This window comes from Nasonia vitripennis, chromosome 3 (genome assembly GCF_009193385.2).
Source record: "Nasonia vitripennis strain AsymCx chromosome 3, Nvit_psr_1.1, whole genome shotgun sequence".
Lineage (NCBI taxonomy): Eukaryota > Metazoa > Arthropoda > Insecta > Hymenoptera > Pteromalidae > Nasonia > Nasonia vitripennis.
Window position 1 is genome coordinate 10,359,074 of NC_045759.1, and position 13,781 is coordinate 10,372,854.

Consider the following 13,781-nt stretch of genomic DNA (forward strand, 5'->3'; position numbering starts at 1 on the left):
CGCGCGAGCCCTAATCAGATGCACCGGTTGCCGCGTATAAACTTATCTCGGCGTGCCACCCTCGAGTCTGTCGAACTCGTCGTCCTCCTTGAAAAATCCTCGCGAGGTCTGAAAATACTCGGCGGGACGGAAGTATTGCGCGTAATCGTAAATTCGAGAGGTATCTACGTCGAAATAAACGCATGGGCTTGCTTTTTTTTTCCCCGCTTCAATTTTGCAGCGCCCATCGTGTGCTCGCGTGGTATATGACGTAGGATGACTTTTACGAGAGTAGAGCGTCGTCGGTGAAAATGTGGTTGCTTAGAGCGCGCGCGAGGCGGACGTAAAGCTCGAGGTTTTATTAAAGCTCTCTTTATGACTCGTGGATTTCGGTGAGGAGTCGTAAAGGGAATGTCTTCCGCTAGGAATTATATTAAAAACCTCTCTCTACTCCACCCGATGTTAAAATATTGCGTGCATCGCATGTGCGCCAAATTAAGCTCCTCCCGTCGCACTGTACGCTTGTCTTATTATTAAAATAAAATGATCTCTTGGCAGCGCGAGCTTTCCTCAAATCTGAACACTGCGCGCGCGTCGCGTGTGTGCGTACAGTCGTAAAATAACTCAGCCCTCAACAATTTCCCGTCCCTCTCGAGCATCAGTAGGGTAACCCAAGCGCGTCGTTCACCCTAAGAGAGAGCTTTAACCAGATATACGGTTATCTGTGGACGCCCACACGCGCCGCCCGAATTCCAGAAGAGAAAAACCGTCGTCTTATACTACGCTCTGTGTGCGTGCGTGGAGGAATCAGGAAGCGGGAAACCCGCAAAGTCCAGGCGGCGTAAATTTTTTCCGCGCGACGACGACGAGCCGCGCGAGTGTGCGCGGATTTAGAATAAATATAGCGCACGCGGAAGTGCGGAAAAAAGTTTTCGCGATTTTCGAAGTTTTCTCTTCTTCTTTAGAGCGTATGCGCCGGCGAAACTTGTTCTAATACTCGCGTTATAGAACTTTCATAACATGCTTAGATTGAAAAAGATCTCTCTGCCAAGTTACGAGTACCATTCGAGTAATTGAATCTTCCCCCCGAGGAAAAGTTCACGGGAAATTGGCTGAGCACAGGAGTGGATCCATAATTTTTGTTAACAAGACTTCCGCAGCTGGCTTTTTAAAACTTGAAGCCAGCCGCGCCGCGTCGTCTCCCCCCAGTATTCCGAAAATCCGAAATTATTATCGACGGTCCGCCGGAGTTTTAGCTCGTTATTGCGCTCTCGTGTACACACACGAACTTCGCAGAGGAGAATTAATTTGAACTCTAATGGGGCTTCCGACGTGCTGCCTTAATTAAAGCTCGAGCGATAGAGAGAGAGAGAGAGAGAGAGAGAGAAAGAACCTTTGCCTCGTAAGGTCGTACCAATTGTTTCGGAGCCCACACGGTCTACGCACTCTGTAGTGGGTATCGTTCGAAATTCCCGTTAATGGCGCGCCTATAGTGCGCACACGATCGAAACGCGCGAGTTATTCATCGTCGGCCCCTATTAAACAGAGTAAGTAACGAATGCTTTTATCTGTCCGCAGCAACTGAAAGATGAGCTCGGCGAGGTCGTGGCGGAGATGGAGGCGATGGAGGGCGGCGGCCTCGCGGCCGACGAGTCCAAGCCCTCGAACAAGGCCAAGCAGACCTCGATCGGCCGGAAAAAGTTCAACATGGACCCGAAGAAGGGCATCGAGTACCTGATAGAGCACGGACTGCTGACCGCCAGTCCGGACGACGTGGCCCAGTTCCTCTACAAGGGCGAGGGCCTGAACAAGACGGCGATCGGCGACTACCTCGGCGAGAGGCACGACTTCAACGAGCGCGTGCTTCGCGCCTTCGTCGAGCTTCACGACTTCACAGACCTAATCCTCGTTCAGGCCCTCCGGCAGTTCCTCTGGTCGTTCAGGCTGCCCGGCGAGGCCCAGAAGATCGACAGGATGATGGAGTGCTTCGCCCAGAGGTACTGCCAGCTCAACACCAACATCTTCACCAACACCGACACCTGCTACGTGCTCAGCTTCGCCATCATCATGCTCAACACCTCGCTGCACAATCCCAGCGTCAAGGACAAGCCCAGCGTCGAGCAGTTCATCAACATGAACAGGGGCATCAACAACGGGGGCGATCTGCCGAGGGAGCTGCTTGTGGTTAGTGGATGAGTCTTCTTTTTTCTCGTGAAGCAATCTCTGCGTGTTCTGTATAGGCGATCGCGCAAGGTGCGTTTCTATAGATGTTTTTTTTACTTTTCTTTCTATACATATGAGCAAGGATCGCATGTTCGCGCGGTGGTAATTAAGCTAATGTCGCGATATCGAAAAAGAAGCTGAAAAAGCCGGTAAAGAGAACGCGCCGGTCAACCGGGCCATTAATCAAATTAATCGACAAAACTCGAGACACTGCGCCTGAGCGCGACCTTGCACTCCGTCGCTCGCGTATACATAAAGGGGCACACAACGCGACGTTGAAGGAAAACTAATCTTGCGAAAGTGCCCCGTGCTTCAAAATTGATGCGCCGCTGCATACGACGAGACTCGCGGCGTCCTCCCTTTGGGATACGAATTTTCGTGCGGTAGCGTACACGACGCATCAAAGCGTATTACGAAAAATCAAAATTTCGCTCGCCAATCATTGCCGCTCTGACGTCGTTCGTAAACGCATTAGTCAGACGATCTCTATTTTCACGCGAACGCTCGACAATTCCAAAGATAATATTTTCAAGTGCGCCAAAGTCTATCTTGGCGGAGGCTTTCGGCTAAATATATAGGCCCGCGAATTTCGAAGCGATCGGGCCGTATTGATTTTATGAAAGCTCGATCGGTGAATCCATATTGGCAGGGCATCAAAACACTAGAGCGGAATAGTATATGCCACAGTAGCGCCCAGAGGCGCGAAACGCGCAAAAAGCGCTGCCGTGAGTCAGCGGTATTTCATTTTGCAATGCTGATAACGGCAGAAGCTCGTCGTTCGCTGATATGCGGTCTCTGACTGATGGATTCGCGGTACTTGATTTTTTCTCTTTCTCTCGCTCTCTGCGGTGGGATGTATCTGACAAAACAAGCTCTCGATGTAAACAAGCCGGTCTATAAACTTGCAAATTTTCTGGGACAATACGCGCGCGACTGCCGCCGTGCGAGCTAGACGAGGCGAGAAAAAAATGTTTTCGTCTTACGTCACTGCTATTCTTAGGGCGGAGACTTGTATTCATGAATGAAACGGCTAGACGCGATGGATTATATTTGGAAATTTTAAGAAAAGAAAAAGCGCGTGTGTTTAGAATAGATTTTTCACGAATACAAACGCGTCAGAGGCTACGATAATAAACAGGGCGCGTTAAAAATAGCCTCTTTGATTTTGACCAATTCCAGAATAAACAAACACAGCCGCGTGCAGCGCGAAATAATAGAAAGCTTATTGGGAAAATTTCGAGGTAAATAAGTTCTAAGAAGCCGGGGATAAACGTAATTCGATTTCGTCATCGTAAAACTGTCTATTTTCACGCGGGAGGCTAATTCCTTTAAACTTCGTTGTTGTCGCCTTTTTAAACGTTCGCCGATACTGCCAATCGGTTCAGAGTATTCGAGCAGTTTAATCGCAGCGATTATGCAAGTAGCTCACGACGATAATCAATTTTTTCCCAACCGCTAGGCTCGCGCTAGCGTTACCGATTTGCGCGAGATGAATAATCGTTTTATGAAAAAAAAATGATAATAATAATCCTTCGGCTCAAGAAATATTAAATAGATTACTCGAGTTTGCTAACTATCGACGAGACTCAAAGCCGAAGCATGTAACAAAGCGCTGAATCACTTTTCGCGTCAAGTATAGAATTTTTTATTAAAAGCGTCACGTGAACAAAAGCGACTAACTAGGCCAGTCTAAAAATACACGTGACTCAAAGGATTCCCTTATAACTTGTATATACAACGGACAATCGGATAGATTGAAAATTGTTTACCTCCGCAAGTCGAGAGACAAAGCTCGCTTTTCATGCAAAAGCACGCGCGCGTGTTTCAAGGTAATATCGCCTAGTCGGGTCGAAAATTTCTGCCGTGTATACATAACGATGCCATTGCCATTGCCGTGTCTCTTTATTAATGTTCCGTGTATACGTCCGCTGATCATTTTTGATCACGATGAATGGACTTCCGTCACTTCTAAAAGGGGATATACTTGACACTTTTTCGCCTCACCCTACTCGCGACCGCGACTAAGTACTTATATATTCTAGTTGTCAAGCTTGGAATTTTCAAAATTACCGCCATCGAGATTAATTAAAAGCTAAGGTCGAGGGTATAAGCGCCGGTGAAAGCTTAATCAAAGCGACTCTTTTCGCAGATTCGAAAGCTATTTCGTCTGCGAGTCCGTGAAAAGCTCGCCGGCTTGTGACGTACTTTTGGGTAGTAAAACTCCTGCTTTCTCGGCATTTCAGAGTCTTTACGAGAGCATCAAGACGGAGCCCTTCAAGATACCCGAGGACGACGGCAACGATCTGATGCACACCTTCTTCAACCCCGATAAGGAGGGCTGGCTCTGGAAGCAAGGTGATAAACCCACTTTGACTTTATTTCTACACTCCTTTTTCTCTCTCCTCTTTATTTTTTTATTTTCCGATCGCGAGCACTTCATGCTTCGTGTATACCGGCCATTCGTCATGTATACATCACGACAACGAGGTTCATGGTTCTATATACGAGTGTCGGAGGAAATTTGGCGGCGAAATTCGAATTCGATTTTGGAGCTCGTTCGGATATGCTAATGTCCGAAGTTTGCGAAAAGTTTCAAGAAGATTAGACTGTACGCGTTGCCAAGTTTTTCTCCGACACGCAGTATTAAGCATTTAAGAAACGTTGCAAACGTTATACATTCAACGCCCGATTCGACGAGTTTTTTGTTTTCAAAGGGAATGAAGGGATTCGCATGTTTGCTTTTCGTTTGAGTTTGTTCTTTTCTTTCAAAATTTATGACCGCGCTAAACAAAGTAAGTTGAACGACATAATAGCTTAAAGTGATAATGATTATTGTGTACGTGAGTCAACGTAGCTTAAAATATTTCTCACCACCTATCATCAACTATACTATATCACTAACATTATACTTTCTAGAATCGTACGTAGCTCATCTTCACCGCACCGCATAATCACACCAGATTCTCAAAAATCTTTCACTAAAATAACCAAACACTACTACATTGTTATCCGTGTAGCGTAATATTCGTACAGTCCATTGTCTCTCAGCTGTATGGTAACAAAATATAGACCATTTTTAACTCTCATCAATGTTCTAGCCGAGAATATTTCGCCTGCGATACGCTTGCTATAACGCATATATATATATATATATATATATATATATATATATATATATATATATATATATATATATATATATATATATATATATATTGCAGCTTTATGCGTGCTTGCATATTGTATTCAAATCTAGGACATTTGACCTCGATCAAGCACCCACATCGACAGCTCTGAGAAAATAGTTCGCGCAACAATAGCGAAAACAGCAAATCGTCGAATAAAAAACAATTAAAATCTTTGACTTTCCAGCAGAGTCTGGGAATGTCGCGCTGATATTTGGGTCAGCGTGTATACGCATGTAAGACTATTTTCTCACGAGCCTGCGAGCATGAGCCGAGCGCACGAGTCCGAAAGTAGCCATCTCACCCTCTACTACTCTGTCCCTCATTATATCTGTCTCTCTGTCTCTCTCAGTGTCTGGTAGCGAATGTGTTCTAAAACCATGTTTCTATTCTTATTCTATGCCGCTTTGTACCAACTGCTGATCTGACGGAGACAGCAGGTAAATAAAAAACGATAACAACTGGCTGTTTAGCGAATCCGTTATAAGACGCGAAACTGGGGGCCCCAAGAGTAGCGGGGCCTGCTGTCAATGCCTCAATACTAATCGACGACTCTCCCTTTTCTTATCTTTTCCCGACGAGCAGGTGGACGCTACAAGAGCTGGAAGAGGCGCTGGTTCATCCTCAACGACAATTGCCTCTACTACTTCGAGTACACCACGGACAAGGAGCCTCGCGGCATCATTCCACTGGAGAACATCCAGGTCAGGGAGGTCCAAGATAGAAACAAGCCGCACTGCTTCGAGCTCTACGCCGCCGGAACCGAGTTCATCAAAGCCTGCAAGACCGACAGCGAGGGCAAAGTCGTCGAAGGTATATACACTGACAACTCATTATGCGCATCGTGTGCATCGAGAGTTCGTCGAACTCTATAGCCCGCGTAATTCAATATGCAGCTTTATAATGCCGAGCATTAGGCGTCGCGCGAGATGGAATTATAGGTCAGCGGTTGCGCGGCTAAATATAGTCACTCTCGCCGAGATTTAAGACGCCGCGCTGCGCCGAGATACGCGCAGGTCTTTTTAGCTCGAATCAAATTCAGCAGACGTTCTCATTAACGTTTCTGTTGCAGGCAAACACACGGTGTACAGAATGTCGGCGGCGACGAACGAGGAGAAGGACGAGTGGATCAAATGCGTGCGGTAAGAGTCTGCTCGGCAGCCAACTTTCTAAGCGAAAAATTCCTTCTCACGTGGTATACTAATAAGGACGGGTGACGTTTTGGTCCACAGGCAAAGCATATCGCACAACCCGTTCTACGACATGCTGGCGGCGCGCAAGAAGAAGGCCCAGAAGACGAACGTTCACTCGAAGGGTTAAGGGAGGCTGTGCTCGGCCGAGTCTAGCCTTACCCGCCGAGGACTGACATGGAACCAGCCAGCCAGGCGAGACGCGAGTGACGCTCTCGCCGCAGCCAGCCACACAAAAGACTGTCTAACGAGGCTCCCGCCACGCGTCTCTATCTCTGTCTCTCTACATACCCGCACGGCAAATCCGCGCGCCGGGTCAGGATCCGCGGCGCGTGCGATGCCCCGAAAACAACCGGATCGATATATGCCGGCAGCACCACCTACCTACGCGCGCAGAAAGAACCTCACGATATTCTTTCCGCCCACGCAGTGGTATACAATGCTGCAGAGCGTGGAGAGCTGGATGATGATGAAACAGCGCGCGCGCTCGCTTGCACTCAGCACCAAGTCGACGCTTGTTTGTTTGTTGTTTGTTCGTTTGCACTGAGATGAGGGTGGGGGAGGGATGAAAGGATGCGGATCGTTTCGATCCTTGTACCCTCCGCGGAGAGTTGTGTTTACTTTGCGAATTGCTCATGCTTTGGAAATCGACTGCGTTCCTCTTGGTTGAAAGACTCGTTATTATGAAGGAGCGCGAGTATTCACCGTGCCAATTTGTATACAAAGTTTGGGGAAACTTTCCCTGGGGGTGCGTTTACTTCCGGGATCGTTTGGTACATTGATTTTGATTTGAGAAGAAAGTTTCTTCATGCTGCGGACGGCGTTTATTCGTAAGCTGCAGGAAGTGATGATAACGCGTTGAACATAGCGCCGTGTTTTTGTTTTTGTAACTTCATTTTTGCAATCGCTGCACCATAAACAGCAGCACGATGAATATTTCATGAAGTTTGATGCGCGTCTACAAAATTCAAAAATGATTCATAGAATTCATAAATATTTAGAGGCGCTTCAACTTCAACATCTTTAAAACATTTCTGCAGCTCTGTATGACGAAGAAGGAAGACAAGCGTTGCTTCCTATAACTCACGAGTAGACGCTGTCATTTGAAGGAATTTTTCATTTTCACGCCAAACTGAACGACGAGAGTTATAGCTACGTTCGTGAATATTTAATTCTCATCATTTTTGTACATTTTTCATTTGAATCATTGAAGTAGAACAAGAGTGATAACGCTACGTAGGACTCCAAAGTATGCGGAAAACAAACTGATACGAATTTACCGTCTTTATTTTTTCATTAGAAATTTGGTTGTTCATAGTAAATTATTTCTGACGTACTATTATTATTGAAGAGAGGACTAGCATTCGGATGTTACGAGAATCGTATGAAAACATTAAATTATATTTATAGTTCAATCGTCTGCCTTATTAGTTAGCGAATGCATATCCTTTTTCTCAATTGCGATCGAGATGTCGTTTTTTTACTCTTAATGATCAAATTACAATGATCCGATTGTTACTTTGCTTGAAAAGACGCAAGCGACTGATGAACCTTGTTAAATCAAAAAATCGTACAAGCGCGCAAGAAGCAAAATATGCATAGTTGTGATAGTTCTGTATTTATTTGAAAAGATTGTATAGTATGTGAAAAATTAGTTAATTTGTCTATGCTTGTAATTAATTTTGTCGAAATCGTGAAAATGTCTCTCATATTAACTGTGCGTTATTGTACAGTTTGTAAAGTATATGGTCTGATCGGCCAAACATGACAAAGAATACATTTTTTCAAAGAAAGATATACATGTTAATATATATCCATGTATACTGACTGTTAAACCCATCCTACTAAGAAACACATATCGGTGTATCGTATTCTTTTTGGTATGGGTTAGAACATCTTGTATAGTATTGCATATATTCATGTATAAATTCAATGAAATATAGTGAAGCTTGTAACTTCACTAATTATATATAAAATATAACGATTATGTATAATTAGGTGTAGATATTTCATTTGGAAAGATTGATTGATAAACCGTGCAACGAGCATATGTATATGATGAAATAGTTGTAATATTTAGATATGAAATCCTATTTAGAGTGTAAGTAAGTAATCTATAAAGACAGCGTCTTTATATAGAAATCGATGAATTAGAGGCACGATGAAAATGCTAACAAAGCGTGTGTTTAAATCAATTGACCATAGTTTTTCGTAGGTGAAGACAAATTATTGCACCGTTTATTATTCGATCCTTTCGAAACTAGTCGTCATGGCTGATCTTTTATGAGTATGCAAAACAGAATCGAGCGAGGTACTTTTCACTCTGATAATAAAAAGAAAGATACAAGCGTAGGACATCGAAAAAGCCTTATTAAGATACAATGAATATCCGAGAAGCAAGATTACGTAATTTCATAGATTTTTAATATCTTTCAACCATTCGTAACGTCGATCATTCGAGCCAGCTCCTTATTGTTTTGGTAAGGATTGCCAAGTGCTTTGAAATTAATGAAGACAATGGTTGAAAGATGCTTTTATCTTCGTACAACCCGTCCGAAGAATTGATTTGTAAAATGTTTTTTGTAAAAGAAGCAGATAAACAGAAGAGTCCACAGGAATCGTCTCTTTCGTGCCCACTACGTTCGAGCAAGACATTATTTTGCAAGACTATTGTATAAATTTTAGATAACGTTTATTTAAATTGATCGTTGTCGGTGACGTTTATATGCAATTCATATTAATAGTAAACCGATGAAATTTATTTAAAATTTATGTGATAGTTCGATTGAAGTAACGTTCAAAGAGCAGGGCATCCAAGACTTTATGTTTATTCTGTTTTGTAAATTATTTTGAATCTTTATTCGTATGTTTAATATGTTTGCGATTTCGTTTCCTATCAAACCTAATCACAACATTATTTATATTCGCAATTTACTTTTATAAGTAAATTAAAATAATCCATTTATACAATTATTCATTATAGTTAGGTTTGATGGGAAGCAGAGTAGAAATATAATAGAACAAATGAATTCATTTATCGTCATAGCCTTTTTGCGATGTAAAAATATTTATATGAAATTCTTATTTCTACGTTGATTGAATTTTGCGTATTTATCTCTAATAAAGCGTCACAGTTATAATACGGTGGAGAAAGTCAAATGGAATGAGTCAAATACCAGCATTATAAGATTGTATAATTTACAATATTATAGATAAACCATGAAAAGTATTTAGTAAAATCGATTATCGTTTTGCTCAATATGATTAACTAGCTTACTGCTTCAGAGTGATGCACTTGATCTCAAAAAATCACAAACTTCATAATGTTTCGTCATAATATTTTGTAAGTTTTTATATGTGCATAAAATTTTTCATGCTAGATTTTCGCTGTAAGATTGTAAAATATACAATCGAAATTTCAGTGGTATGAAGCTCAAATTATAGGACATGCAGCGTTAATTTCGCTGTAAATTAACAAGTCTTTCTAACGCAATCGTCTCTGCTAAAGTTTACAATATGTGTCGTGAGTGTAAGAGTATTCCTGCCAAAAATATTTACGTCTATTTGTTTTTCTACTTTTGATTCCAGTCTCGTTACTTTAGGTTGTTTATATACGTAATATCAATCATTGTGAGAGTCCAAAAGCGAACAACGATATTTGGTGCAATATAAATCTGTATGGAGAGATTAAATGAATAAGCAGAGACGAGTTGCTTATGCAGGACATAAAAGAATACCCACTCTGTGGCTTGTATAGTTCAAAGTTGTGTAAACTATCTCTAAAAAATTTGTAAATTTTGCTGTAAATTGTTACTTTTATTTGATGGTTGTTATTGTATGCATAATGATAATATGTACCGAATAAGAAAACGTCTAAGCAACTATTTAAACACGATTAATAAATAATATTTTCTTTTCTTAAACAATGATTTATTTATTTACATTCCCTTGTCAACATAAAACGGAATAAGAAACACAGAATTGTAAAAACTTGTAAATTGATTTATTATGAAAGTATCTGCTGCGTTGTGATTGTGGTTGAATCAATCACGTAAAATCAATGTATAGGAACAATTCAAACAGGCCGTGTGTTGACTTGCAGGTTACCGATGGTGTACGTATGCGAAAACTCACATGGTCATGCAGATTCGCGAAATCCCACATCAATTGATCAAAACATTCGCGAACGCTGCGTTACCAACAACATCTTGCCAACAATCGCACTGTTTTGGCGAGTTCGCGAGTAGCATTGTTTACGCAAATGCGAAACAATGGATAATAACAAAAAATGTGTGAAACTTATTACCTCTTAGTAAGTGGACAGATTCTAAAGCCTTAGTCTTTAGAATAGCAACAACTCTCAGGTTAATGTGTACAAATTGAAACAAAATACATAAGTATTTATCAAACATAACCTTTGAATACATTTTGCCGCAAATAATAACAAATAATCTATTAATGACCAAGATGCTAGTGAATTAGTCCTAGACTATTGTTGTAGAACATTTTTTCATTTCTTTTATCTGCTTTTAAACATTTGTTTGTAGTTGCTTGTTGGTTCCTCAATTTGTATGTCTTTTTAGATACAAAGAAGTATAAACTTTAGCCATTAAAATGTCATTAATTGAAGAAGATGAAGTTATTTTGGCAGCTATGGCTGTAGAGCCACAGGTGGATTGGTGGGATGCCTTTGTAAAGGATAATTATTCTAATGAAAAGTGTTTGCAATATTTCAAATGTTCACGAAAGACATTTACTTTTCTGGTAAAATTATTAAAACCTCATATAGCACCAAAGATAGGTGCGCTAGATTCAGACTCTCCCTTATATTTGCGCAAAGGTAATTATAAAAAATTATATTGTAATCATTGCAGCATACATATTTTATTTGATTGATCAATTTGCTTTCAGGAGTATCAGTGGATAAACAAGTGGCTGTGCTGCTCTACAAATTGACAACTTGTGTAGATTATGTTGGAATTTCCAAAAAATTCAAGATACACAAAACAACAATTCACAAGATTTTATACAAAAGTGTCATAGCAATAAACAAGTATCTTTTACACAGTACAATAAGTATGCCAAAGCCTGAAGAGGCTGAAATAATTTGCAATGATTTTGAACAAGCCTACAAGCTTCCTCAAATAATTGGTGCAATGACATTAGCTCACATACCAATTTCATCGCCAATAAATTTGAACTACAAGTTTCTAAATTCCAAGCTCTATCCATCATTTGTCTTGCAAACTGTTATTGATTCCAATTTTCTGTAAGTAATCTAATGAATTAGAAAATTGTGTATAAATTAAGTTTATAAATAATAACTAGGTTATATTGTGCAGTTTCAGAGATGTAAGTGTTCGGCATGCAGGTGCCACTGAGCCTCAGCTTATTATAGCTGATTCTAATATATACAAATACTCGCACAAAGTTATGCCTCCCGTAAGTTTCAAACATTTTTAAATATTTCCAAGTTGATCAAAAACTAATTGATTTTTTTATTAGGAAAAGCGCAACATTGGTGGAATTGACATTTCTTACAAAATAATTGCTCCAGCTCCGGGCCCCTTGTATAGATGGCTCTTGAACAGTTATGATGAGGAAACGACTAAGGAAGAAACACGCTTCAACAATTGTTTGGAAGAAATAAGAAATTATGCCGATTCTGTGATCTCAAGACTGCGATCAAGATTTTTAATTCTCAGCCACATGATGGATCTTAGTTACAAAGTAGCGCCCCAAGTTATCGCGGCTTGTTGTATAATTCACAATATTTGCGAGAGAAACGGAGATACTTTTTTGGATGAATGGCTAACAGAGTCTGCGGATCGTCTTAAACGATATCCGCAGCCTGATATGCAAGAAGGTTGGGAAAAAGCTGAAAAGGTAGTTTTAGACGAGCGCGATATTTTGAAAGATTACGTTAATAGTCTTGAGACTGATGAAATTGATGCAACCTTAAATTAGTTATATTAGGCTCTCTACCTAAGTTTAGTCCTTGCAATAATTTGCGTAATTAATGTTTTTAAATGTTTCAACATTTTTTTTAAAGTAGTTTAGTTTAGTTCCAAAGAATAGAATATAATCTTTTTTGACTGTGTAGTATAATCTGTAGTCCCTGCGAGATTGATTCTATTTATAGTTTCAAGGAGTAGAATGTAATGTTTTTTAACTGTAATCTGATCTAGTCCCTGCGAGATTAATTCTATTTCTAGTTCCAAAGAATAGAATGTACAAAAATTAATTATAATCAAAGAAACCAAGAGATTCCACACGTGCATTTAAAAAATTGTTGCCAGCTTACAAAAGTACAGTCAACAAGGTGGCTCCGATTTTTAAACATATTAATCATTTTACTATTTTAACTTTTTATAAACATCCGATTGGCGTTAGAAGCCTTTTTAACTTGCTTCCCCGCTTGTGTAACTCGTATAAGACTTGTAACGTTTGTCAGTTTCTTCGTGTGATTTTAGCTTTTGTAGAATTGAATGTACTGTACTTATGCGTATACCTATAAAGGTGCTCCGTCGTGATAAATAGATTTTATCAAGAAAGTATGCGAAACGAAGAGTGTCTTTTGTATATTCTATATGACTTATGTAGAATATACATATTGAATTGATCAAAGTTTTGTAATTCATGTTTGCCATTATACTGAAAAAATGTGTCCATTTTTGTTTATTTACAAAATAAAATAAAGGATTAAAATGCAAACTTTAGGGAGAGTTATATTACTTGATCGCACAAAAATGGATATCAATACCGATATCGACAAAATTAATCGTAACGCGATACAAATGATTCATTGATCAAAGCTTTGAAATCGGTATCGAATCTGTCATCAAGACTGTCGAAAAAAAAATAAAGGAAATGTAATCTCGATAAAGGTTTGAACGCGCAGCTATATAAGAAAACGATATCGCTCAAATCGTACCTCGATTATTAAATAAATATCCGGTGTTACAATTGCTCACTCTGCAAATCAGTTGGCGCGATTTCATCAATGTATTTCAAGAATATTTTTAGATGAAATCGCATGATGATGCTTGTATATATATATTTCTAATGCGTCTGATTCGAACGATCTTTTTCTACTGTCCTCGCTATAAAAATTATAGACCCGCGTGAAATTGTAAATCATAACAAGTCAACTCAAACACAAAACAAAGCTTCGCTCGCATTTCCTCAAGAAGCACAGAAGCTG

The 13,781-nt window shown here is 40.3% G+C and overlaps 2 protein-coding genes across 9 annotated transcripts in view; both read left to right on the forward strand.

The window, feature by feature from the left end:
- The window catches only part of LOC100115603 (cytohesin-1), a 49,190-nt gene extending 38,690 nt beyond the window's left edge, over positions 1-10,500 (forward strand). For 3 of the 6 annotated variants that reach the window (XM_031926804.2, XM_031926800.2, XM_031926803.2), the window contains exons 2-6: positions 1,558-2,163; positions 4,446-4,557; positions 5,970-6,200; positions 6,460-6,529; positions 6,620-10,500. In XM_031926804.2, coding sequence (XP_031782664.1) covers positions 1,558-2,163; positions 4,446-4,557; positions 5,970-6,200; positions 6,460-6,529; positions 6,620-6,707 — 1,107 coding nt within the window. In that variant the 3' untranslated portion in view covers positions 6,708-10,500. The remainder of the gene's footprint in view (positions 1-1,557; positions 2,164-4,445; positions 4,558-5,969; positions 6,201-6,459; positions 6,530-6,619) is intronic. The other 3 variants (XM_032598683.1, XM_031926802.2, XM_031926801.2) reach the window with 3 other exon arrangements.
- A 260-nt stretch (positions 10,501-10,760) lies between these two features.
- LOC100678912 (putative nuclease HARBI1) lies at positions 10,761-13,296 on the forward strand. Of its 3 annotated transcripts, none has more exons than XM_008216056.3 (5): positions 10,761-10,889; positions 11,161-11,417; positions 11,489-11,846; positions 11,920-12,019; positions 12,083-13,296. In XM_008216056.3, the coding sequence occupies exons 2-5, from the start codon at positions 11,192-11,194 to the stop codon at positions 12,542-12,544; spliced, it is 1,146 nt and encodes a 381-aa protein (XP_008214278.1). In that variant the 5' UTR covers positions 10,761-10,889; positions 11,161-11,191; the 3' UTR covers positions 12,545-13,296. The 3 variants fall into 3 exon arrangements, with proteins under 3 accessions (XP_008214278.1, XP_032454576.1, XP_003428014.1); XM_032598685.1 differs by having other exon boundaries at positions 10,777-10,974; XM_003427966.5 differs by having other exon boundaries at positions 10,778-10,941.
- Positions 13,297-13,781: the final 485 nt, after the last annotated feature.